This window comes from Alternaria infectoria, assembly GCF_024043175.1.
Source record: "Alternaria infectoria strain BMP 0036 chromosome Unknown scaffold_4, whole genome shotgun sequence".
NCBI classification, from domain to species: Eukaryota; Fungi; Ascomycota; class Dothideomycetes; order Pleosporales; family Pleosporaceae; genus Alternaria; species Alternaria infectoria.
The window spans coordinates 1,411,837-1,436,301 of NW_026250693.1; the positions used below are offsets into that span (position 1 = coordinate 1,411,837).

Consider the following 24,465-nt stretch of genomic DNA (forward strand, 5'->3'; position numbering starts at 1 on the left):
CAAAAGACATATCGATGCGAAGAATCGGGCACGAACATCTTCCATCACCCGAAGTGGTCACAGTGCTTCTACAGAATGGCAAGAGCAGATCATGTGGCGACCAGGCCATGTGAGGAGGAACTCAGCAGGCAGTGAGCGTTCAATGTAAGGCCGCAAGGATGGGTCTTTGTTGATAGGTATGTCTTTCACCTTCACTTCACGAATTCGAAGACACAAGCAACATGCTTCAACTATCACCATCACCACTCATGAGACCTGAAGCCATGAGAAAACTTTGCGCGTGGAAAGTTTCTCTCGCTCAACCTCATCCTCACACACAATCTCTGCGGATATTGTACAGCATACTAATAACTACATCCAGGAATCTCTCGCGAATTCCTTCAACATGACCAACCAGGGCAGCTACAAGCGCCCAAATAACGACAAGATCAACTACCATCCCACCCCCGGGGAGGTCGTCACCAAGTTCACGGCGTACGCCGGCTACGTCAACCTACCAGTTGGCGACTACAAGACCTTCGAGATCTGTCCTTCGGCCCAGGACGACACCCCCCTGGAGCCTACGGAGGACGATCCCTACCACGTTCCCGCCTACTTTGACCTGAGCGAGGCGCCTACATCCACACCTGAAGAGGTCAAACTCGAGTTCAACCCTCCGCTTGTGCACTACGCGGAGCTCAGGGGTGGCCTCCCAATCGGCTATGTCTGGATCCCACCGAGTTCCCCCGAGCCGATGCTGCGCGAAGTCACTCCTGAGCAGGATATCGCTTTCACCACTCCGTTGCGGCCGGCGAGGAGCATGGGTACCAGCCAAAAGCGCAAGAAGACTGTCACATTTGATCTCAGTCCCCGGAAGAAGTGCAAGCGAGATACTACCGCTGAGTACCAAGCTCGCTTCACCAGTCCGCTGTCGGAGGATCTGTCAGATGCGCCTGATGGTTTGCTGACGCCTGAGCCGAGGAAGCTTGTACTACGCCGTCGCTGATGGGTAGGACATGGGAGTTGGGTGGGTGATGATAGACAAGGTTGAGCAGTAGACCGAGAAGAGGAGAGATTACTACGTTGAGGGGTTTGGTTGGTACCAGGGCTATAGCTGCTTCTTCCCGTTTGCCTTCAATGCCACACCCTTTTGTCTCTTCACACCCGCGAATCCTTCCAATATGCTGACCCACATCTGCACCAACATGATGACGGTCCTCAAAACCTGATCTTTCCATTCCAGAACTGGTTTCCTTCCCCTCATGAATTTGGCATCTATTACTTCCCATCCGGCATCGCCACCCAAAGCCTCTCCTACCTGCAATCCACTCCGGCATCCATCTTCATGGAAACCATATCCTGTCCATGCGCCTGCGTACCAAATGCCTTGCTTTCCTTGGATCTCGTGGAGACGGTCTTGCGCAAATACCATGCGCGAGTTGTAAAGCGGATGTCGGTATTGGTATGTTGCCTGGGTGAGGGCAGGAGAGGGAGGATGTGGTGGGTTGAGAGTGACGAGGACGTTTTTGTAGATGTCACGCGGGATGTGCTGCAAAGTGTTCATGTCGTAGGTTAGGCAGACGGTTTGGAGGGCACCGGAAGAAGTAGTCAGGTTTGCGGATGATGGTGTTCTCTGCTTGGAGGTGGTGAGGTAGTTCCAGGCGGACCATGCTGTGCGTCGTTGAGGCATGAGCTGGGTGTTGTTAGCAATAGTCGAGTATATTCAAAGCATTCAAGACTCACTGAAAGATCAGAATGCAGGTATGCTGTGTTTGGTGTGGTTTCGAATGCGTCCAGGATGTCCTTTTCCGTCCCCGTCGCCTCGTCGCCTAACATCCACCTCGCCTGGTCTCCATGACAAGCAAGTACTACTTCGTCAAAAGCCTCTGTCTGACCTTCTCCCCTTCCACCCAGCCTTAATTCGACTTTACCACCTTTCCTTGTTGCCGCCAGAACCGGCGTTCCAAGATGGCCTTCGCAATTGCCAGCCAGGTCCAGGACCGCATCTATGTATTTGCTAGATCCTCCTTCAACAGTCAACCAAGGTGGTCTTTCTGCTATGGTACTAAGTAGGTGGTGGTTCCACATGAACCGTACCAAAGTCAACGCCGGGAACTCCAAAGCGCACTTATCCGCGCCCGTACTCCATACGCACGCTGTCATTGGGATGAGATAGTCATCTCTAAATGCATCTGAATACCCTTCTCTTTCGAGATACTCGCCGATGCTCATTTCCGTAGCGGCGACAGCTGCGGGTGAACCTGGTGGGATGGCTAGAAGATCCAGAGCAAATTGATTGAAGCGGATGATGTCGAATATCATGCGCCAGAAGGAGAGCTTCAGCGCATTGGAAGGTTGCGCGAACAGTGAGCTGCCCGACGTTCCGGACCATTCAAAAGCACCAGCATCGCGAGATATGCCAAAGGTCATCTCCGAGGCGACGGTCTTGACACGCAACGCTGAAAGGAATTTGATGAAGTTTGCTGGACGTTCGTTAGACTTGGGACTACGTAGACATCTGGATTTGACGGGGAACGAACGGTATGTAGCGGTGTTGAGGACGATGAAGCCCGTATCAACAGGCGTGCTCTTGCCATTGTGTGTCCAAGGCACAGTGTTGGTATGACCACCAAGACGTTCCTCTTTCTCGAAAAGATGCACTTCATGCTGGGTGTTGCGAAGTGCATAGAGAGCGCTCAGGCCAGATATGCCACTGCCGACGATGGCTATGCGCTTCTTCTCCATCTTTCCAGACATGATCAACTAGCGCGTAATTATGGCGAGGATACTAACAGCCAGGTACACGGTTGGAGTTGACGCACCAGAGTGACGAAAGAAATTGAGCAAAGGAAAGCTGCTGCTGCAAAGATGCGAGTCATGATGTCATCGATTTGAAGCGAATGCCGTTTCAGTCGGCGCATGACTAGTGTCGAGGGAAAGTACGCACGCTCGAAATGTAGGCATTGTAGGTATCGTGAACTCTCAGCTGCGTGTTCTGAACACAGGAAGAGGTCCGCGGCATTATACAGTCACTTGGCCATGCGTTTGAGACCCGCTCTCTTGTGGGCACCGCAGACTAGGGCCCATGGTATTATCAGCATTATTGTGGAGTCGACTCTGCATCTTCGCATTGCCGCCATGTGGAATACATGAGACAGTCAGGAACTATACGACACGGCTGATGTGCAGGTGGCTCTCAAGGGGCCAAACAACACCTACGTAATCACAACTTCGGCATCGGCGACGCTCGTGTTGGGTAATGCGCTGTGCTAGCAAGCTCCGACAGGAGCTATCTTCATCGTATCAAGCAGGAATGTATGAAGGCAGTAAAGGATGTTAGGTGGCCTTGCCGGTTGAAGGTTCCCCAGATGCAGAAGCGTAGTGGCACACGTGACACGGCAGGGATGACCTTGGCAAGTGCGTAATGCGCCTCATGAGCTCCGGACTCCAGGCTCGACGCTGCATTCACAAACACATCCAACCGAGGCCGCCATTCACACTCCAAGGACGATAGCCCCCCATAAACACCGAAGCCTACACTGCGCAATCCAGACTTGACCGCCGCCATGTCCAACCTTATCGACGCCGATGCAGGCACCGAGCGCTTCAGCGGCTACGAAGCCGAGTTGAAGCTGGTGCAGGCCGACCTCAGCCAGCAAATAGAGCAGATCAAAGAGACCAGCGGAGAGCCCCGGAAAGCCGCCATCAGCAGAGCAGAGCGCGCGCTGGAAGAAGCCGAAGAGCTGGTGAGTCGACGCCTAAACACATCTGCTGCGCATGCGACAGCCACCACCACCACAACACCAGCACCATGTACAAGACCGCGCTGCTAACCCGCCCACCCACCAGATCGGCCAAATGCGCCTCGAAAAGTCCAACATCCCCGCCAACCTCAAATCGAAATACAACGCGCGCTTCCGCAACTTCGAACACGACCTCGACACGCACAAGCGCAAGCTAGAAACCTACACGACAGACAAGGCCAAGCTCTTCGGCGACCGCTACACCGATAACCCCGAGGGCGGCGATGCGCAGCTCGAGCAGCGCCAGCAACTCCTCTCGGGCACCGATCGCCTGAACAGGTCGAGTGGACGGTTGAGGGAGAGCCAGCGCATCGCGCTCGAGACGGAGCAGATTGGCGCTGGCACACTGAGCGATCTTCATAGGCAGAGGGAGCAGATTACGAATACGAGGGAGAGGCTGCTGGAGAGTGAGAGTTATACTGATCGGAGTATCAAGACGTTGAGGGGTATGGCGAGACGGTATGTTTTCCCGCTTCTTCCTGTCCACCATGCAAGCTCCGGTTGATGTGGAGTCTAGATGGATGCCCTTTTGATTCTTGCGAGAGGGAATGCTAACGAGATTTTGTGCAGGATGGCTACGAACCGCATCATTACGATTGCTATCATCACCGTCTTGGTGCTGCTTATCATTGCGGTCATTTACAGCAAGTTCAGATGATTGCTTCTACGTGCGAGACGCGTTTCTGTTTGGCGTTTTGGAGCACAGTATATTGTACAGATGGGTATTGTTGGTTTGAGGTTTAGATATCGAATGGCATCCACAACTGTCGTTTCAGGAAGCAGCATTCTGCTACATCTACAAGCCATATTCTCTCATAATCGACGCATGTGCATTTGACGTGTTTGTGTATTATAGGATCTAACAATCCATATTGGTTCTACTGCCTGGGTATTACATTATTATCTAACCTTTTTCGCTTCAGTGCTCCCTCATCCTAATCGTGGTTGTATGCAGAGTAGAACGTAGGTAAATCCAGACACCAGTGATTAGATATTACATATTTTGAGCGTAAAAGAGAGAACGTATGATAGGAATAGCTCTAGAGAAGGAATGGCTGATGCGAAAATGCAAGACGACAAGTCTAAAGCGAGCATGAGCTGAAAGATGCGATGCGTCAAACGCACGCGTGGAAAGTAGACAAACGTGTCGTTTCAAGGTTTCGTCCAGCGTGGTGTAGCAAGGGTGAATTAAGTAAGGGGCCCGGATCCTTTGTAGGCGCGGTATTGACGGGGCTATTACCCGCGCCCGAGGCGGACATCGAGTCTGTCCAATGACATGGTCTCAGCACGTGTGCGGCCATCGTGGTTGTCATCGGTGATGTGGTGGTGTAACGAGTGTGGCGGTGACATGTCGTCATAGTCAAGAGCGACTTTGATGCTGCCGGCGTTGAGACCGTTGCATTGGCCGGGCTGGAGTAAGACTGCTTCGGGTCGTAAGAGCGACATGAGTCGTATCTTCATCGTAGCATTAGCTAATGAAAGGACATGTCCTGTGGCTTCATGTTTGGGTAACGAGCGTGTTGTTTAGGTGTGATGAATCGTAGGTTGTTTTGGCAGGCGAAGGGATCATCTAGAGTCGGGTTCAGTCTGCGGATCCAACAGGGAAAGGCGTGAGAGGTAGCTGTTTATCTTGTCCCGGCACAGGCGTCCGTGGTGGTAGTGGCGATGGCGTCCGCTGACTGCTTGATTGCCGGGCATTGGGGCCCAGTGCCAACGGTGAAACGGTTCGTAGAGGGGCGGGGAAGGGTGGGCTAAAGGGTGTGACGGGCGACATGCGGAGAGGATCAATGCTCCCTTGGAAACGGGTAGCAGACCGCCCTCGTGGTGTGCTCTGTGTGCTTCGTCCAGAACTGGTGCTTGCGTTGCGGGAGTGGTTGTTGTAGCTGTGCATGCGGATTGTGGTCGGGCGGCTGTTCGTAATGGAGAAACGACCGCTTGCGGTCCGAGAGAGCGTTGCTGGGAGTGGCTGAAGGGGCATGATGTCGCTTTGAACTGAATCTGCCCGCGGTGGAGTGTATGTCTCAAGTTTCATGGCCTGTGAGGTGTTTGGCCGCGACGATGACCGTGTGCTGGGTCTCGTCAATGTGGTGGCAGTACTGGGCCGAATGATAGTATCCCTGGCCGTGTTCGGTGCTGTTCTCGTAGTGGCGGTAGGAGGACGAGTCATGGTCGTTCGTGCTGTGTTGGGTCTGGTCCTCGTAGCTGCGGTACCAGGCCGGACGCTCGCTCGTGGGCCAGCTCCAGGCTTTTGGCGCTCGATATCGAAGGCTCGCTGATCCGTGTATTGTGCCGCTGTCGAAAAGTAATGCGGTGCTATCAGAGCGAAGAGCGGTCGCATAGCTGGTAGACACGCACAAATGATTCCGACATTCACCTCCACCGCAGATAGTGTCGCGTGATCTTTGTTGTCGAACGAGACGTCGGTCGAGTTGGCGATGTCGTCCAAGGTATACAGTCGGATGATGGAGACCATGGTACCGCTGTTGGTCCGTTAGCATTGGTGATACCCGAAACTGCCTGAGCTGGCTTACCTAGCGCCCAGCACGAACATGCCCACTAAGCCTTCTTTTTGTGATTTGGGTATTTGAAGGGCCCGGACGATGGACAATGGCATGAGAAAGATCACTACGTCTTGCGCAATGTTGACACCAGCATTTGTAACCCATATGACAAGTTGGTTCATGCAGCGTCCATTTCCGATAGACTTGTCCCATGCAAAAGCGACGGGACTGCAGATAAAGACGCTCGAGAAGGTCGACCAGCCGCCGTAGGCTACGACAACACCCAAGACAGCGAAGCACGCTATGCGGAAGTTTCTTACAGGAAAGATACGGAGATACTGTACAAGAATGGATATCTTTGTCACAGTGAGTGTGAGGTTGTAGACCCAGACGCTCGCCCAGAATGACTGTGTGATTGTTAGTCGCAATACAGATAAGCGATGAAAGGTAGAAGCCCCTCGGTGCATATAGGTGACGCATCTGCATCACTCAATGTCGTGACGACCGTAAGACGTGCTGCAGTCAGGCACCTCATCAGGCACCTCATAACACATGAGCCGGGATATCCAAGTATACCGTCGGAGAATGATGATTTTTCTGCACTTACAATTTCCAGTCTATCTAGCTTGTCGTCTTCAATTCGCGCACCGTGCTCTCCAAGGCCATTCATCACTTGCTCCGCCGTCAGCACAGCAAGTGCGATGGAAAGAACCTATGAGTCGTCAGCAAAAGATGCACGCTGCGCAACCAGCTTCACTTACCATAGCAAAAACGATGCATGCATCTTCAGGTCCAGCTCCCCTGGATATTACCAGTCGCGTAAAAAGTCGTAGAAACACCACCAAGCCAGAAACAAGTGTGAAAGCAAGTACAATGATATTAACCCGGGTGCCAGCGGGCGTGATGCTACTCGTATCCATATTGACAGTGTTATTAGAAAGACGAGTGCGTAGAACAGGAAATCTGAGGGACTCGGAGTAGTAGACCTGCGAAAATGCGCATGGTTCAAGCACTCATAATGGCTGATCCGGAGAAGGTGGTGATTGGGATATTCAAAAGCGGATCGGGATAGGAGATGCGGTGCGAGGTCGGTACCGCAGCACGAAGTCGAACAACAGCCAATGCTAGAAAGATGGCTCGGTGTATTTCAAGAAGGAAAAGCGCTCATTGGTAAGGAAAGTCGGACGACAATGACCCCCGGGACTTGAGTGAGACGCAGGTTCGCGACGTTCATGCTGCATTTGGAAGCGCGAAGGGGACCAATATCGACAAGACTCTCCACACCATGGGCACGTTCCTGCAAAAACGACCGTCTCATACGTACGATAGTCACGGTCCGCAGATCGCTTGGTGCACTGACCTAATGCTGCCTTGTGGCGACTGGCGAGGCTCCAGGTTTGGTAGCAAAAAGGCAGAAATAGTCGAGGAAGGGGGTATAATGTCGCAACTATACCCTTAGGGCCAACTCGTGGCAGCCACGGTTAACAAGTCGCCGTGTTAGGTTAGCTTTAAGGTTGCATGGCTGAGGCCATGGCGCAGCGGAACTGTTGATGTCGCATGTCAATAACTAGATGCCGCTTTGACAGTTCTGTTTTGTTTGGAAAGGCTGTCTGTACACTGTCGAACCGCTGTGACAATGTCATGTGGCGTGTGGTGGATGAGTCTGTCGCGCGCGAACATTGCGTGAGGGGCTGTGGTTGGCCCACCAAGCCCGCGTACCTGCATGTTGTGTGCTCGAAGTGTAGCAGCTCGGATGGTATGGCGCAAGACTAATGACCCTGCTGCAGATCTAGCCGAACGCAGACCGTGCACCGAAACCTTGGGGACTATCTTACGGGTCTGAAACGGACCTAAGACCAGCGGCGCGCTCTCCACCATATAACGTTTTCTCCAGGCAATTGGCGGCTTTCTCACACAATCTTGGTAGATTTGATGACAACAGAGTTGATCGATAGGAGGCTAACCTTATTTTGGCACACCGATGAGGCCCGCACCATGCCGCTAACGGCCGAATTCGAGATCTCGTCCTGCTCTTCGACTAGGGAGCGACCGCGGCTGATCCCCGGTTGCTCGATTTCACGTCCGAGTCACACGTGGTGTAGGGTTCGGTACATGCCGGCCTCAGACGCAGGTTGGGTCGGATTGCGCACTCTGTTCGTTTACAACCTTCTCTGCATCTTGTGACAATAGCGTGTCGGTTCTGACGCTTATGACTCAGAATACGTTGAGCGAGAAGAATGCCAATATTGATGTGACCAGACTTGTAAGCGAATGCAGAGCCAGATCTCCTTGTGATGAAGCAACCTACGAAGCTCCAGCCTCGTCTATAGCCACGGTCGGCCTTAAAGTTTGTGCGCTATCTCTCTGCAGGCGGTCGGACGGCTGGAATGGTGCCAATGAAGTTTCCTTAGGACAGCGTTGCCGAGGGTTTAGACCAGTCATGCAATTATCGACAGTTGTCACATTGAAAAGCGCCGCTGGTCTTGTTGTTTCGAGGATGACCGTTATTGGTTTGATCTGCCGGAGTCGCCTTTTCCCTTAGTCCTGTCAAACGCTGTCTTTGGAATCAGCGACAAATTCATCCATGTCGAAATCGTCTGCATAGATTTCATGCATGACCGAAAGGGAGCTGTCGCAGGAGCCAAGAAGAATTTTTGCCTGAGAACGAAAGCAACGTTGACGCGCCTCATGCGACTTGCTGGAAAGCATAGTGACTTGAATGGGGACAATGTTGTCGGCGATCCAACGCGCACGGCATGGATCTACCAAGTAGATCCAAGGGGAGCTCGGTGCTTTACGCGGGGGTCCAGGGGACATGGTGGAGAGCCGTCTGGGAGATCGTCATGTGGTAGCATCGGTGGACGCGACGCGTGATTTATACTTTTCGGCACCAAGCGCGAAGCGAAAGCTAAGCCGATCACATACCGACAGTAGGCACCCGTGGACTGCATCGTCCTAGACAACGCTGATCTACGCTCTTCATCGCCTTCATCGTATAGACCGTCTGGGTACGAGAAAACACTCCGTGAGGTGTGAAGCGTGTCGCACAATTGTGATAGTAGGCAGCAGGAAGCTCGCTCGTGAATGGGAAGCGGCCAACCTCTTCATAGGCGACGAGCTGCGAGCGCTTGCGACGTGCGGAAAGCGGCGAACTATGGCGGGGCGGAAAGAGCGTTGGACTCGAGGACTCGTGGTGTTGAAGATGGCGCTGCATTTGCGATGGGTAAGAGTGCGCTACTGGTGAGGTTGCAGAGAAGGCGCACGACTCGGTCGTAGTGCTAACAGGTAGATGAAGGCGACATGCGGTGGCAGAGCAGGCAGGTGGTCATGTAGAAAAGGAAGTCGCGACAGTCATAGTTAAGGCGCTGACAAACTCTTCTTCGATTAAGCGGCAAGCCGCAAAGATCAACGAAAAGCAGCGCAAAGCTAGCAATGGGTGTCAAAAATTCCCAGCCGATCCGAAGACCAACTGGAGCGGTCATAGTTGTAGTTTTCAACTAGCAAAAACGCTACCTCGGACGAATCCTCACTGGTAAGCGTAAAGCCCGAGCACTTGGATGCAGAAGAGAAAGGAGGACGAGGGGCCGGGAGGTTATATACTGGCAGCCAGCGCGCTAGCACCTTGGCGCGCTAGGGTCATGTGACTGCGCACGTCCGCGCAGCAGCGGGCGAACTCCGGCAGAGGGTCTCTCACCCAATGGCACGAGCAGGCGGAACTAGGCAGCAGGTCACGATTTTCACTCTGCGCAGTGTCTGCTTCATGCTCTCCTGCGGACGAGACCAACAGCAATAAATTCACGGTCGAGCTTTGATAACCCTACCTGCATCTGCTTGCAAGTCCACAATTACTCACTGCCGTAGCTGCCGCATGCCGCATGCCGTGCGATCCTCTGGGTGGGCCGACGTACTATACCCACCACGCTTGCAAGACTTTTTGTCCTGCCAAACTTGGGCATTAGGAGTGCAAGAGTAGCGTCACGAACACGGCGATACGTGCGCTCTGTTTTGGGCAGCAATCACTGCGTCGGCACAATTGGAACAGCTTCTGTGCGTACGAGGCGCTGTGCAAAGACAGTGCCGCGATCGGCAATGCGAGACTGAGGCACCAACATTCACCTGTCTAATTCTTCTACCAGAATAATCGTCGCGCACATCATATGCTGGCTTTTCGCATTGCAATTGAAGATACTCCGAAGAACGGAGTTCGAGCTGGAACAGCTGTCCAGGACTTGTGCGACGCGCTTCCTCCCTATCACCACTATGCTTCCACGGGCGAATGCGCCGCCCCTGCGTCTTTAGCTGTCTTTCGAATTACTCGCATCCATGGCGATACTATGTATCTGGTAGCAAATACGTCACTAGCAAGCAATTAAGGACTGAATGAGGCTCCAAGAGGAGTTCCGCCCTTGTGTGGTCATGCGCGTCCGAGTCAGAGTATCACCAAAGGATTCGTGATTGCATCGGAAATGCTCTCCGCGTAACTGCCGGCTGCAGTATCAACCAATGTAGGACAAGCTCGTACGTTGCGAGGCTTTGTTGTACCCTCCGCGGTGACCAACACTCGCCAACGCCAGGGTGAGGGCGGACCCTTTCTCCCTCTTCGCTTCGGAGCCAAATGCCGCCCATGTTCGAATCGAAGCTTCGCTTAGGGAGATACATGAGTATTTCAATGTAGGATTCAATACCTGTATGTGCTTACTTATTATCTATCTCGTCCTGTCTGCGCCTGCCTCCTGCGTCCATGTTTACTTCGCATCACGCCGGATCCGCTATCGCTGCAAACGATGCACCAGCTCATCGACGGATCTCATGATCAATCCTCGTCTGTACACGGCTTCATCTTCTCCGCATCCGCCAGCACTCCTTGCTGCTTCAAGGTATGGCTAGACCGCAGGAGACATCATCTCACCTCATCATGAGGTGACTATCGTCGAACATGGAAGCCTCAGGATGGAAAGAGGTACCCTGAGCACCTGAACTACCGTACCCAGCCTGAACATAAGGTCCAGGTATCGACCCTGATGCTTGACCCATAGTGTCGGATTGCGCCGATGAATTCGGCGACGGGCCTGCACGACTGTTGGAGGTCGACGATCGCACCACCGAAGGCTCCTTCCGCTTCCATAAATCCGATATATCGACGTCGTATCGTCTCGCCAGATCCTCAAAGCAGCCGATAGCCACACGGTGCGCGCGCTCTGCCACGGGTCCCTTCATCATCTGCAGCCAGCGGATCGCCTTTCTTGTACAATGGATCATCATTTTAGGCTCACAAGACGTCGATGCTGGGTATGAGAGACCGAGAAGACAGACAGAGATGGCTTGCATCATGTGATGCACGAGACACCACCAGGGACACTGCTCATACATCTGAGGGTTGTATTCCTCTGGAAGAGAAGCGACGATTGTTCTGGCAGCTTCGATACAGCTGTCCGCCATGCGCCTCGAGAAATTTGCGTCGCCCGCATCCTTCCATGGCTGTCGCCGTGCAGTCAAGCACGGCCGTGTGAGCAAGATCCGCGCGGTGCAAAGCTGGAATCGGAGAAGCACGCGTTCCCGGGCGAACACGTCATGCGGTTCACGCAATCCTTCATGCGATCTAAACTCTGGTGGTAATGAGGAACTCCACTGATCGAGACGCTGGCTCAGAAGATGGGTATCCTGTTGGATCTCACTTGGCGACCGGATCATCGTACCCGCGGAATAAAGAGACGTGAGAATGTTTTGGGATATAATGGACAGCTGAACGACAGCTCTGAAGTAAGAGCCTGAGTTGACATCTGTTGCCCGAGACCCTATCGCCATGTGAGGAGGGTTCGCGGCGATATTTGAAGAGGCGGAAAATGTGGGCGAGTCTGATAGTGATGCAATCACCGTACGCATGCCATGTGTTGTCTCCGCTTCTCCTAGGGGTTCCTCTCCTGGATTCGTCATAGGCAATGGCACCGAACAGCACGAGTCCACAATGATGCTGGGCCGGCCAGTAATGATACTGAGAATTCTCTCAAGTGAGTACAAACTCCACCAAGTTTGCACCAACGTCTCACGTTTTGATGCGTTTGCAGAGGGGTCCTCGTTCCGTACATGGAGACCGAGAGAGTAGGCTGATCGCAAAGCCACACCGACAAGCGTCCATGCCCTGGACTGATTAGCAAGACGGCACTAACTCTCCATCCGGATTGCGACTTACCGACTGACTTGTCCAACACTTAGCCAATAAAACGCAAGAAGCCCCAAGCCTTGGATTTGCGGTACATCGGAATGTGTGGTCAGGGAGGCTTCATTCAACCCAAAAGCCCTCGCTCTTGCGTGGAACAGGTTCGCATCGCCCTCCGGCCAGTCCTTGTTGTAAAGATACGAATAGTTGGCGCCGATAGCGAAAACAAGATTCAGGATCGCCTGCCACTTGGGATTTAGACGCGGTGCCTTTCCCTCACGTAGCGCCGCAAAGTATACGCGAGTTTGTTTGACGAAGTTGCGTGGTAGAATCGGGAAAGAGTCGTGCACTCTGAGCATGTAGCATTGCACCAGATGCTCGGCGAAATCGGGTCGCGGCAGCTCATACGGATCCACGTAAAAGTTGACACTCACGTCATCGCAGTCGGTCCAGAAGCTGAATGAGCTTACTTGCTCGTTGCTGAGAACGTTCGAAGGACGGCGTTGGGACCTGGATCCGGACCATTCTCCGTCTGGTCTTTCTTGTTGAGCAAGAGCTACTGTACGCAACCACTGTACTTCTGAGCTCTTGCCAACGAATCCTGTTGACCGGGCTCCGTCGCTACTGTGTAAGTCTTCGTCCAGCAGATCCAATGCCTCAGTGTCAAGATGCTCGAAGTGCTCGAAACCGCTCGCCTCTCCGCTGCCTTGTGAACCATGACTGTCGACGTCTGGTTGCGAGGGGATTGGGGTCGGAGTACGCCTCTGTTCTGACAGGTCTTCATCCATCTAGCCCATGTCAGCTTTCTAGTCTTTCCCTTTCGCGTCTTGTGCATAAGATCTATCAGGACCCAACTCACATCTTCCAGAATGTCGGCAATCCTTTCCCCATCCTCGGTGCTTACCCGGTCCCTTAACTGCGTTAGGAAGTCGGTTAATTGGTGGCATTGTTCAGTGACGCTGGGAATGTCAGCAATGCAAACATAATTTCCAGGGGAGACTGGACAGACATTTTCAATCGATCTTTCCGGGGCAAAATGTAGACGCATTCGCGATTCGTGGTCGCACAATGCTTGCACCTTGGCTTCTCGCCCGTGCATTTGATCTTGTGGGAGCGACACTAAAAATGCCGCTGTCAGAAGCCGTACCAAATTCAAAAAACACTGGCCTATCGGAAAGCCCATCGGCTGAGACTCCTGGTTAAACCAGGAGTTGTGTAAAATCGAGCACCCGTCATCGGCACAAAAATCTCGTACGCGATTCAGACTTACACCAGTACAGGCCCGTGGGACTCGACGCCTGTCCTTCAGTCCACTTTGTCTTTGCTCGACTCTCTGCAGCCGTGGAATCGCAACTTTCTGTTGCCCGAACAAAGGGGAGCCATAGTTTCCTTGGTAATGATGCTCCGGGATGTTCGATGCCATGATCCAGGGCAGTTTACCATGGATCGACGTGGGATGTTGTTCGAAAGACCGAACGTAATTCCAAAACAGAAGAAGACGACGCGGCAAGGGAGCGAGTAATGTGAGAACCCCAGACTACGGCGGCTACCCGAGATCACCTTCGACCGCATTGAGGCTTCAGGTGAGCGTCTACTGCCAATCCGGATATGGACATGCAGCCTTACCCACTTGATCTCACATGTACCCTGAATTGTACGCATACACGCTTACAGCTGGATGTCTGTTGAGCTAAGGTTTGCGGTTCTTCTCAGTCCCTCGGAAATCCCGTCGGGATGCTTCACCGTGGCCAATAAGCGCCTGGCTTCTCCCCAGCCCTGGCCCTCCGATCCCAATCATCAGAATTATTGTGGGTTGATGTCACTCTTTCCCTGTTATTGGTGTCCTATAGAACATCATCCAACGGTGATTTCCTCTATTTCAACTTCATGAAAGCTTTGCCACCCACAAATTCCAGTCGCCAACCGATTTCCCAGCGACAAGCTGCGCGGCTGCGTGTCAACCAGGATACCCATTCAGGACTTTGGCTTCCCAGGGCGTTGTGGTCGGACCACTTCGCATGCGGCCACCAACTTCTACAGTACCGCTTTTGCCATAGACTAGGATTCTATGTGTTTACGGGAAAGTCGATCGACATGCAGAACTTAATGCCAAATCTTACATGTGGACTATTTGGCATTGCGTATACGATCCAGGCGGAAAATACAATTCCGATATCCCTCATAGGATAAGAGTAGTAGCTGGACCACGTAATGCTTGCTCAGCAATTGTGGGAGCATGCAAATCATACTCTCGTGGGTCCTAGCTGCCAGCCTCCAACCCTGCAACACAACCAGACGTGTCAGTGGTGTTGCGGGGCAGCTGACTCGTTCGACAGAGTCGAATGGCACTACTATTCTTACTTTGAGCCTGGAACGTACGCCAGCTTGAAGTTGAAGGACGAGTCGGCTTTGCGGCACAGTAATACCGGATAACGAGAAAGTATGTACTTGTCACTTACATATGCCGACCGTTGATCGTCAAGTTCAGGTATGTCGCTCTTTACTCGAATTGACTAGTTACCCTAGCTAGCGCAACGAGAGTCAATCTAAAGAAGCACACCCTCTGCCCCGTTGTCATATCTGAGGAACTCGTAACGAGGAAACACCCGCGCATGCTAACACTAGGACGAATTTATCGACGTGGGGCTTTCGATCGCTGAGCCTTGTCGAGCATGGATCTTGTACAGAATTGGTGTCGTGTCACCTGCGCGGCGAAACAAGAACGTTATTCAATTGACTCAAGACCTGCATCTTGAGTATGAAACCTTATGAAATGGCAAGTTGATGCATGACGTTAGGCAGGCTACATTTCGGTGGCGTCCGCAGAACCGCCAACCAATAGTAAATTCGCCACGATCAGCCCTGCACGTGGGGTCCGTCTCTACGTGCGTACGCGCCCGCTGCAGGCACGTCGCAACGAGTAAAAAAGAATTCATGCTTTGATCTGGAAAATTTGTCAAAGGATCGCATCAACGCGATAGTCTCGTACGCTGTGTCGCTACGTCAGCCAAAAAATTTCCGACATGTCAATGTGTTTCACGCTCCGCGGACAGGCATGGCACGTAGTTTTTAGTACTCCGCGCCGATCTAAACAGACGCCCCCCAATTAGTAGACGCCCAATCTTACGACTTGTGCATATCGCTTAATTCTGTACGGTAGATACGGTTTAACTCAGTTAGCAGATTCGCGCCGTCCCACAGAAGTACGATAAGACCACAATCCTGCATCACAGGATCTTGTTCAGGATCTCGCTCTAGTCGACCTCGATCAGATCCCGAGATGCAGAACTTGATGTTGCGGTCCAGTTGTGGCTAGCCTTTCGGCAACCGGCTTTGTAAGGTTTCGGATGACAACATCTGCGCGCTCACACTTGTCCGGACGCACATCCGCCGTTCCTCCCGCGCGGTAACTAACACATACATGTCTTTCTGACACTTCCTCATGCGACCTTTTACGTCCAAGACCGTGTGCTTCCAATTCGATCACTGCGCAATACACGATCCGCTGCTTCCTACACGCAACCATCTCGCATCTGCCGGATTTTGCAACTCTCAATTATTCTGCCGTCGAGAGCATGGTGGAAACGGAAACTATAAAGACAAGTCAAGAAATCAACATACGAGCCTAGAGACGAGTCAAGATAAGCTGTGGACACCATAGTCCTCGGATCCTCCCCATTTCGAAGTAGCTGGAAGACAATCGAGGCCACCATCCCCGCACATTCCTCAACAGAGCACTTGCGACTCAGTATTTACCACCGTTTTTAGCCGTACCTGGCAACGTTTATGGGGCCAACTGCTCTCATTCGGTGGACTCATCGCATTCGCGTCTGGTGCTTATAGAAGCGATAGCGAATCCTGGTTGAGATGCAGCCACCGCATTGTATTAGTCTGTATCCAGGCTGCCACCGACACTAGTACGCAGCTCTTCTACGCTCATCACGGTAGATGCAGAAAAGCAAAGCCTCCGCAGCAGGATTCTCATGCTACGATCTTGACGAAAACAGGAAGTATTCACTAAATCCGGCATCGCGCATGGCGATTCACTTCCGCCAGTCAAAGGACCTAGCATGATACGGTAGCAGCCGCGATCGCTACCCACGTGCAGAACCACCAGAACTCTCAAGGACCCCACTGCACGTTCTTCAGCTTAAGCTTCATCCCATTCCTCGGCTTACTAGCGATCGCACCACCTACGACAACCTTCTCTTTAGGGTTTTCCATTTCCAACTCGAAGCTCCCCACAAACGCCGCAACAAGCGCCCTTAGCTCGGCTCTCGCAAATCTCTCTCCTGTACAGCTCCTAGGCCCATGCAAAAACGTGAGAAAACTGTAGTTGCTGTCCGCCCCACCGTTCATCGTCGCGCGCCCCGTCTTGCTGTCGATCCAACGCTCGGGTACGCATTTTTCAGAGTCCGGGCCCCACAGCTGCGGATTGCGGTTTATCGCCCATGGAGCGATCCATACCATGGTACCGCTGGGTATGATTTGGCCACAGACTACCGTGTCTCTGATGGCGACGCGCGCCGTGATGGGAACTGGGGGGAAGAGGCGCAGGACTTCGTTAAGGACGCAGTTGAGGTAGGGCATATTCTCCAAAAGGCTGGCGGAATTGAAGCTGGAGTCTGAGAGGACTCCTAGATCAGGGATACATTGCTGGATCTCGGAGCGAAGACGCGTTTGAACGGCTGGGTGCTGAGCCAATAGGTGAGACGTCCATATCAAGGCAGAAGACGTACTTTCATGACTATACCGGTCAGCTTTGTGCACGAGTGGACTTGAAGGTAGGGGTACTAACCCTGCGGCTAACAAGGTGAGGAGTTGATCAACCAGGTTCTTATCCGACAGTTGGCTGTCGCGTATCATGATCGACAAGATGTCACGGCTCTCGGCATCCTTATGCTGCATCTTTGCCCTCCGCTCCGCTACAAACTCGGAACAAATCCTGCGCAAATTCCTCGTCGTAACCCTGGCCCGCTCATGCAGCTTCCAGGGTAGGATGCTGACCAGCCAAGGCGGTAGGACAATGTTAGCCACATAGTACCACATCTTCTCCGCGGAGGGCTCCAGAATCTCCTCGTAGTTCTTGATCAACTCGTCATCGGCGTTCAACAGAGACCCGGTATCCCGACCCATACCAGCGAGACAGATGAGGTCCAACGTCACCCGCGATGTATACTGACAGATATCCAATACGCCATCTGGTCGCCCAAAAAGCTCCTGCCTAATCGCGCCGCAGAACTCCATCGACTTTGCGCAAAACACAGGATACAATTCTTTAACGTTCCTGAAGTGGAACGCAGGCGCTAACCTCTTCCGCTGTAGCCTGTGCTCTTCTCCTTCACTTAGCAACAAGCCCTCTCCCAGGAACCTCATCAGGAACCTTCTTGCTCGGGACGGTTTCTCGAAATCATAGCTCTTGTGCACCAGTACATCTGCCAGTGCTGCCGGCGTAGTCAGGATAAGTCTAGTAGTATGAAGAAACCCTCGTCGGAGGATGATGCCGTCGTTGGGCACTGTCTTCATGGTTTGCAGATGCCAGTCTCCGCCTGCCTGACGCTTCTTCAATAGCAACCGTCCGTGGCCGAAGAGCGGGATGAAGCCTTTGGGTTGCGGCAGATCGCGCAGTGGGCTAAGGAAGAAAGGATAGAGGACCATGTTGTGAAAGATGAGGACTGTGTTGTTGAGAATGGTAAAAGCTAGCCAGTACATCGCGAGAGAGGTGTCTGGAAGACATTCTGCGAGCACATAGCGTGCGACGACTGCTTCAAGAGTTGGTAAGAGGATACAGTTCGCGCCGTTGAAACTCATGGTTGCGATGCAGGTGCAAGAAAAAGGAAGGGAAAAAAGACAACACCGGGAAATACTTCAACAATATTGGGCATTTGATATCTCTGCTTCTTTTTAGCGATTTCTTTGTCTTGCACACCTGCAGTCATGTGGCGCATGAGATATTTTGAGCCTCACACAACATTGTCCCCGATTGGTTCGTCTTCCACAGCCGCGGTCTATCACGCAGGTTCCTTAACCGCGTAGAAACATCTCCGTTATATAATCAAACGTTGAATATATCCAAGCGAAGGCGTAGCTATCGCCCTGGTTTTGACCAGCCTGGGCGCCGGGCGTAATAGGCAGCATTCTGAAGTCGACATTGTCATCCGGGCTTATTTTTCCTGCAGGTGCATCACTCAGCTCAGCCATGGAATCAAAACATACCCACTACTGGAACGCGATTTCAGGAGGCTGAAAACATAGCAGATTGCCTCTTATCACGCATCCCACCACTACACCACACTCTCCCCTCCCCTCAAATCACCACCCCTCTCCATCAACCCAACCTTCTCCTCCTCACCCACTAACCTCTCCGCCATCCCTTCCTTCCCACCCTCAGGATCCAATCCAGCACACCTGAGCACGAACCCACCAATCCACTGCTCCGCCTCGAGCGAGTTCTGCGTCAACGCGTGATCATCCCCCTCGAAAAGTTTCAGTTCCTTCTCGTCCCCATCCCCATACATCTCGTACAGTCTGTCCGAGCACCGCGGACTCAGCGTGCGATCCCCCGTCCCATGAAGAAGCAATACCGGTCATGGCGCAAGAGACCGTATACCTTCCGTTTCTGCAGTCTGACTAGCAACCGTTGCGCACCCCACGACTCTCTTGTCTTGCCCACCAATAGTAAAGACGGGTGCGCCACCGAATGACCAGCCTACTAACACGAACTTCTCGATTTGATACGAGTCTTGTAGTTCTTTCATGGCGGCTAGCACGTCTCTAACGCAGTGTTTATTCCGCGCAGGATACCTGTAATCCAATCGCAACGCCGGTACAGGCTGCTTCAACGAAGCCAGCTTATCGGCTAGAGAAAGGTATATAGATGATGGACCCACGACGCCGCCTCCCGCGCCTGAGAGTAGGATAGCTGCTGTTTTGCTAGACGGCGTGGCGGATGTTGTAGGCGGTAAATGGAGGAAGCCTGGTACGGAGCCGTCGGGTCCGTCTTCAACTGCCATGGAGAGGGGTTTTACGATGCAGGATTTCTGGGCGAGAGGTGGGTGGGAGAGGCCTAGGTAGTCGTCCAGACGCGCTGGTCGCGAGGGTGGGGATGTGCGAGAGGTGGCTGATAATGAGGTAGCGGGAGGGGACATGGTGCGTGTTAGAGTGTCGATATGGGCGAGGAAACGTTTCATGAGGGATAGATTAGGGGGTATTGATATTCTGAACAGAATTACCTTGCTACATAGCTGCAATGTAGTGTTCGCCACTTGCCATCTCTTGCCTCATGCTTAGTTAGGTATGATGTCACTTCAGAACTACACCAATCAAGTGATACTGGGTTGCGAGACTGTAAACATCATCGGCTTCTTCTATCGTTCTGCTCCGAGGATGATTTTCCTGAATGCTACGTTGCTGGAACGACGAAGGGGAGCACTGGAAGAATACGGACTAAGCGCAAGTGCGCTAGCTGATTGGGCCTTTGCTCTATTCCTGTGACAGAAAGGAGGCACAACATCATGATGCACGTAAAGACAACAGCATGAACGCGCACGGACGGCTCTTGGAAAGAGAGGAAATCTTACTAAGGACTACGATTATCTCCTATGCTGTAGTACTAGCGGAGCATTGCTCGACGACCAATTGGCCAACCTCCATCAAACGCCATGTCATGCTGAGCTTTGAGCTCTGTTATCCTAAACGCCGCTTACTTGCTGGATATATAATCCATTGAACGCCGACCTGGCCATATGACTCATGAAAACTGACCCGGGCGCCGAAGTCCTGACGGGTTGCGCCCATGTACCCACGTTGGTGTTTAAACACCTTCATTCCATCGTCACCTCTCCGTGGTCTCCAAGACGAGTGCCTCTGTCCCTGATTCCAAATCATCTACACGACCCGCTCCAATTTCCTCACTGCCTGCTCTGCTTCTTGATGGATGCTGTGCAAGAACGGGCGAATCTGCACTGTCTGAGAAGTTGCCAACGCTACTCTCGCGTACCCGTTGTGCTACGCTAGCTGCGATTTTCTCATCCAGCATGGTCACCAACCGTTCGGAATATTGGTCCAGTAATTTGACCATGACCGTCTCCTCAAAAGCTTTGGATTTTATCCTTTCCCCAATTGCCCTCGCGGTAGCCGCAAGCTCCCTTTCCACCTCTTTCGCTATCTCTGGGCTAATAGTATCACTAGTGTTTGCGAGACGTTTCCTGTAGGCTCGCAACGTCCTGCATAAACTCTCGGTCGACGCTCCGATCTTGCTAGAGTCGCTGACAGGTGCTTTCGCGCGACTTCTGGCGTCCATGGAGGCACGGCGTTTGCCGAGTTGCGGGTTTTTAGGGCTAGGTGGCGATGGGGAGCGGTTCTTGTTCTTGCGTATTGTACCCCCGCCATTCCATGCTGTTATTCGGCCTTCGCGTGAACTTGTAGGCATAGGAGATGGATCAAGTTTCGGCGTTGGAGCCAAGGAGAATTTTGATACTTTTTTACGCAGCTTTGGTGACTTGCTTCCAGTGTTCGGAGGAGTCTCTTCCACGGGTGAGCGTTGAAAACGTGCTAATTCGGATTGTGAGAATACGCGTCGTAGAGGTGGCTTGTTGGATAGCAGATCCTGGTTGGAAGGCGTATTTGGGGCGAGCAAATCCATCGACTTTGATATGTCTTGACGATTGGGAGCTTGTAAAGCCAAAGCCCATGCAAATATAGTCCCGTCTACTGCTACTGTGACCAGTGACTTCTCGCCCAACTCTTCACTCACTTGCCCAGGTGTTTCCACAAGCGCGATATCAGAGACACCTTCAGTATGGCCCCAGTCACGAGCAACCAAAGAGCCGCTTTCATCGTAAACGCGGATCGACTTATCGGTGCTCGACACACCAGCTATTAGTGGAGCGCCCCAATTACGTGGTATGTGGACTAGGGAAGATAGAACGACGGCATCCCCACCATCAGTGTCGCATGCACGGAAGTTGCTGAGACTTTGACCCGTTCGAATGTCGAATTTGTGGACCTGACGGTCGATGGTTGACACAAGCAAGACATCATCCTGATCAACGTCCCAGGCTGACGACACTGGAGTTGCCTTCAACATGATAGCGCGTGACATGACAAAAGCGCGGGTCGTTCCACGAGCCTCCTCGAGAGACAACAGTTCGCGGACGACGAGGCTTCGATCGCTGGAAGACGAGACTAGACGAGTGCCATTTCGTGAGAAGGAAACCCCGTTTACTGCTCCCACATGCTCGTCCAAGGTTTGCAGTAGATCCCAGGTCTGCTCTAATCGGGTGAACACTTGAACGGTGCGATCTCGACTGGCGGATGCGACAAAAGTGATATTCGGCTCTTCGTGTATGGCGATGCTAGTGATTTCACTGGCGTGAGCCTTGAACTCTAATGTGCAGGTTTTGGTGTTGCAATTGATGAACCGCAGAACGCCATACTTGTCTCCAGCGACGAGGAAAGCGCCATCGGCAGAGACGCGAACTGTCCGTAGCTCGTTCGGGACGGCCTCGGGATCCTCCAGCTGCTCAAGCTGTACTTGAAGCGAACCTTTACAGGATCCTTGACTCCAGAAGATGACAGTCCCATCAGCTGCCCATGTGTAGTATGAAGCCTCGAAAACGTTCGGTTGTGTGAGACCAGCGTGTACTCCTAACACAGCATGCCCGTGCGCAGGCAATGTGTGGACGACGTTGCCGACGACGCCTTCGTCGTCTTCGGAGCACAGTTGCGACAGTCGAATCGCTCGGTGTGCATCGACAGTGATGAGGTAGTCTTTGAGACAAGCAATCACACCGATCTGACTGCTTTCCGTGACCGAGATGGATGGAGACTCTATGCGCGGTGGAGGCGAGGGCGGGGGAGTCAGTCTTCCGATCATCTCCTTTATGTTGAAGGTTTTGAGCGCGCCTTGGCTACCGGCGATGTGAAGTCGTCCCTTGACGTCGACTGCTAGAGAACTGACAGGAAAGCCGGCATCAACTAGTCTCGAGAAGCGATGGTCGGATTCGGTATCGTCGATGAGACATATGTCTCCCTTGTCGGAGGCCACGATGGCCTTGTTCCGGGCTATAGCGACGACGCTTGTGAATGTGGACTCCTTCAAGTTCTCCAGGATGCAGTTTCTCCCTGGTAATGTCTTATGTGTCGAACCTGAGAGGAACGAAACATCGCTCTGGCGCGCCTTGCTAATGCGCATTGTGGCGTTGAGGTCATCGATCTTCCAGACCTTGACATGGCGGACACCGACAGTGACGAGCTTGTTTCCCATCCATGCCATCCGATTGATGTGGCTGACACACTTGTTGCTAGCATGCAGCGTGGCAGCTCCGGTGCGGGAGTTGATGTGCCAGATGTATAAGAAGCCATCGTTGGCTGAGCCTAAGCTAGCAAGGAAGCGCGAGTCGGGGCTGAAGGCTACGCAGTTGACGCCGAAGGTGTGATCCGAGAGGGACGTGAGGGGCGTGTCTGATGGGGCGTCTGACGAGGCAGAGAAGATGAGTACACGCGGTTTGTAGCCCGTCTGGGAAAAGTTAGGATGATGCAGCATGAAGTCGACACATGTCTCACCTCTCCGACGGCGAAGAATTTCCCGTCAGGACTGAAACTGACACAGGTTGCCGCCTTGATCTTCTCTTTCATGTTCCAAGCTCTGTTGCTCGGCGAGTCTGCCCAGTCGGGCGCACTGGGGGACGGCAGTGGTGAGCCCCCGAAGCCGGCGTCGCGCAACGAGACGGCGGTGCGGTTGCGACTCTCATTCTGGGTCGGGGTGGATGGCCCGCCATAGATGGAAGCCGAGGGATTGATGGGGTTGGTGGTCGGGCGTGCGCGGTAGAAGCGCTGGGTGACACGGCCTTGGTCGTCTATGCACGCAATGACAGCGGCAGCACCCGCCGTGTAGCCAAAGGTGCTCGCCGACGGCAGGCTGTCAAAGGCATTGGCCGAATTGGTCGTGGTGCCGATGACCTGGCGCAAGGCAAGGCTGGCTTCGGCGCGTCCAGCCTTGACGGGCGAGCGCGGGGTCGTCTTGAAGAATGGGGAGGGAGAGGGATTGAGCTTGATGCCGGACCCGATGGCTGGGCTCATCATCCGGGGATTGGAGGGCGTAAGCGACATCGCGGCCTCCAGGTCAGTGGTGGAGGAGGTTTGCGATGGCTAGCAGACATCTCAGAAAGACGTCATGGCACTAGGCGCGCCTGCTTGCTGGGGGAGGGCGAGGTGAGGTGAATATCGCGTGGTTGGTAGGGATTCTCTGCTGCGACTGCGGAACGGGGATCCGGCCGCTATCAAAAAAGGGACGTGAGCGCGCAATTGAGCGGGGTGAGTGCGGTCTAGAGTGGTGACGGTGAAGGGGCAAAGAAGCTGCAGCTTGGGCGGTCGTGCATCAGACGGCGACGCGCATCTGAGGGTGAATTGGCTCGACGGGGCCTTTGTTTGGGCGGTCACGACACGCAAGGAAGCGACGATCTACGGCGCGAGGAACAGGCGGAGTGCAGCTCGCTAAACCCTATCACCATGCATCATCACAATCTCGTCCAGCCACACCAATTTCCCCAGGCACTCCCGTCGATTTCGCGACTTGCACAATCTGATGACATCGTGAGAGGCTCCGATATGCAGGGCTCATCGACGCAGGTGTCCGGCTGTTGTGCGACCCAGTCATGCATCTCCCGGGTAGCCCTGGCACGTCGGACCCGTACCTGCACCGAGTGCTGCGACGTGGCAGAGTATACGTGTGTACACGCCGTGCAATAACAACTTCGCATAGCAACGCGCGAGGTTGAGGATATCCACATGCTCTAGTGTCCACCGCGGGCGGCGCAGTGGAGTATCGCGTTGGAAAGGAACAAGTGCAGCATTCGAAAAGTGGGGCACACACATGTGCAAGTCTCATCGGTGTACTACAAGGCAATCTCAATTACGCTATCATGACAAGAGCAGGACGGAACACCAAGCAGGAGCTTCGTGCACGAACCAACTACACTAACATCCTCCACACCAACACGCCGACATCGACAATTTGATCCCC

General features: G+C 53.2%; 7 protein-coding genes across 7 annotated transcripts; 2 read left to right on the forward strand and 5 right to left on the reverse strand.

Moving 5' to 3' along the window:
- Window positions 1-385: 385 nt before the first annotated feature.
- Window positions 386-985, forward strand: J4E92_003485 (uncharacterized protein; the record flags this gene model as incomplete). Its single annotated transcript, XM_051494882.1, has 1 exon — window positions 386-985. One exon carries the CDS (start codon window positions 386-388, stop codon window positions 983-985), a length of 600 nt encoding a protein of 199 aa, XP_051355175.1.
- Window positions 986-1,087: 102 nt separating this feature from the next.
- On the reverse strand, window positions 1,088-2,736 carry J4E92_003486 (uncharacterized protein; the record flags this gene model as incomplete). Its single annotated transcript, XM_051494883.1, has 2 exons — window positions 1,088-1,672; window positions 1,723-2,736. 2 exons carry the CDS (start codon window positions 2,734-2,736, stop codon window positions 1,088-1,090), a joined length of 1,599 nt encoding a protein of 532 aa, XP_051355176.1.
- Window positions 2,737-3,545: 809 nt separating this feature from the next.
- J4E92_003487 (uncharacterized protein) lies at window positions 3,546-4,440 on the forward strand (the record flags this gene model as incomplete). The annotated part of the gene is made up of 3 exons (XM_051494884.1): window positions 3,546-3,725; window positions 3,829-4,241; window positions 4,353-4,440. 3 exons carry the CDS (start codon window positions 3,546-3,548, stop codon window positions 4,438-4,440), a joined length of 681 nt encoding a protein of 226 aa, XP_051355177.1.
- A 924-nt stretch (window positions 4,441-5,364) lies between these two features.
- Window positions 5,365-7,047, reverse strand: J4E92_003488 (uncharacterized protein; the record flags this gene model as incomplete). Its single annotated transcript, XM_051494885.1, has 4 exons — window positions 5,365-6,262; window positions 6,314-6,690; window positions 6,891-6,995; window positions 7,045-7,047. 4 exons carry the CDS (start codon window positions 7,045-7,047, stop codon window positions 5,365-5,367), a joined length of 1,383 nt encoding a protein of 460 aa, XP_051355178.1.
- A 5,422-nt stretch (window positions 7,048-12,469) lies between these two features.
- J4E92_003489 (uncharacterized protein) lies at window positions 12,470-13,451 on the reverse strand (the record flags this gene model as incomplete). Its single annotated transcript, XM_051494886.1, has 3 exons — window positions 12,470-13,170; window positions 13,345-13,351; window positions 13,446-13,451. 3 exons carry the CDS (start codon window positions 13,449-13,451, stop codon window positions 12,470-12,472), a joined length of 714 nt encoding a protein of 237 aa, XP_051355179.1.
- A 3,111-nt stretch (window positions 13,452-16,562) lies between these two features.
- J4E92_003490 (uncharacterized protein) lies at window positions 16,563-18,251 on the reverse strand (the record flags this gene model as incomplete). Its single annotated transcript, XM_051494887.1, has 3 exons — window positions 16,563-17,077; window positions 17,180-17,187; window positions 17,239-18,251. The coding sequence occupies 3 exons, from the start codon at window positions 18,249-18,251 to the stop codon at window positions 16,563-16,565; spliced, it is 1,536 nt and encodes a 511-aa protein (XP_051355180.1).
- Window positions 18,252-20,274: 2,023 nt separating this feature from the next.
- On the reverse strand, window positions 20,275-23,552 carry J4E92_003491 (uncharacterized protein; the record flags this gene model as incomplete). Its single annotated transcript, XM_051494888.1, has 2 exons — window positions 20,275-22,959; window positions 23,007-23,552. 2 exons carry the CDS (start codon window positions 23,550-23,552, stop codon window positions 20,275-20,277), a joined length of 3,231 nt encoding a protein of 1,076 aa, XP_051355181.1.
- Between the last annotated feature and the right edge of the window lie 913 nt (window positions 23,553-24,465).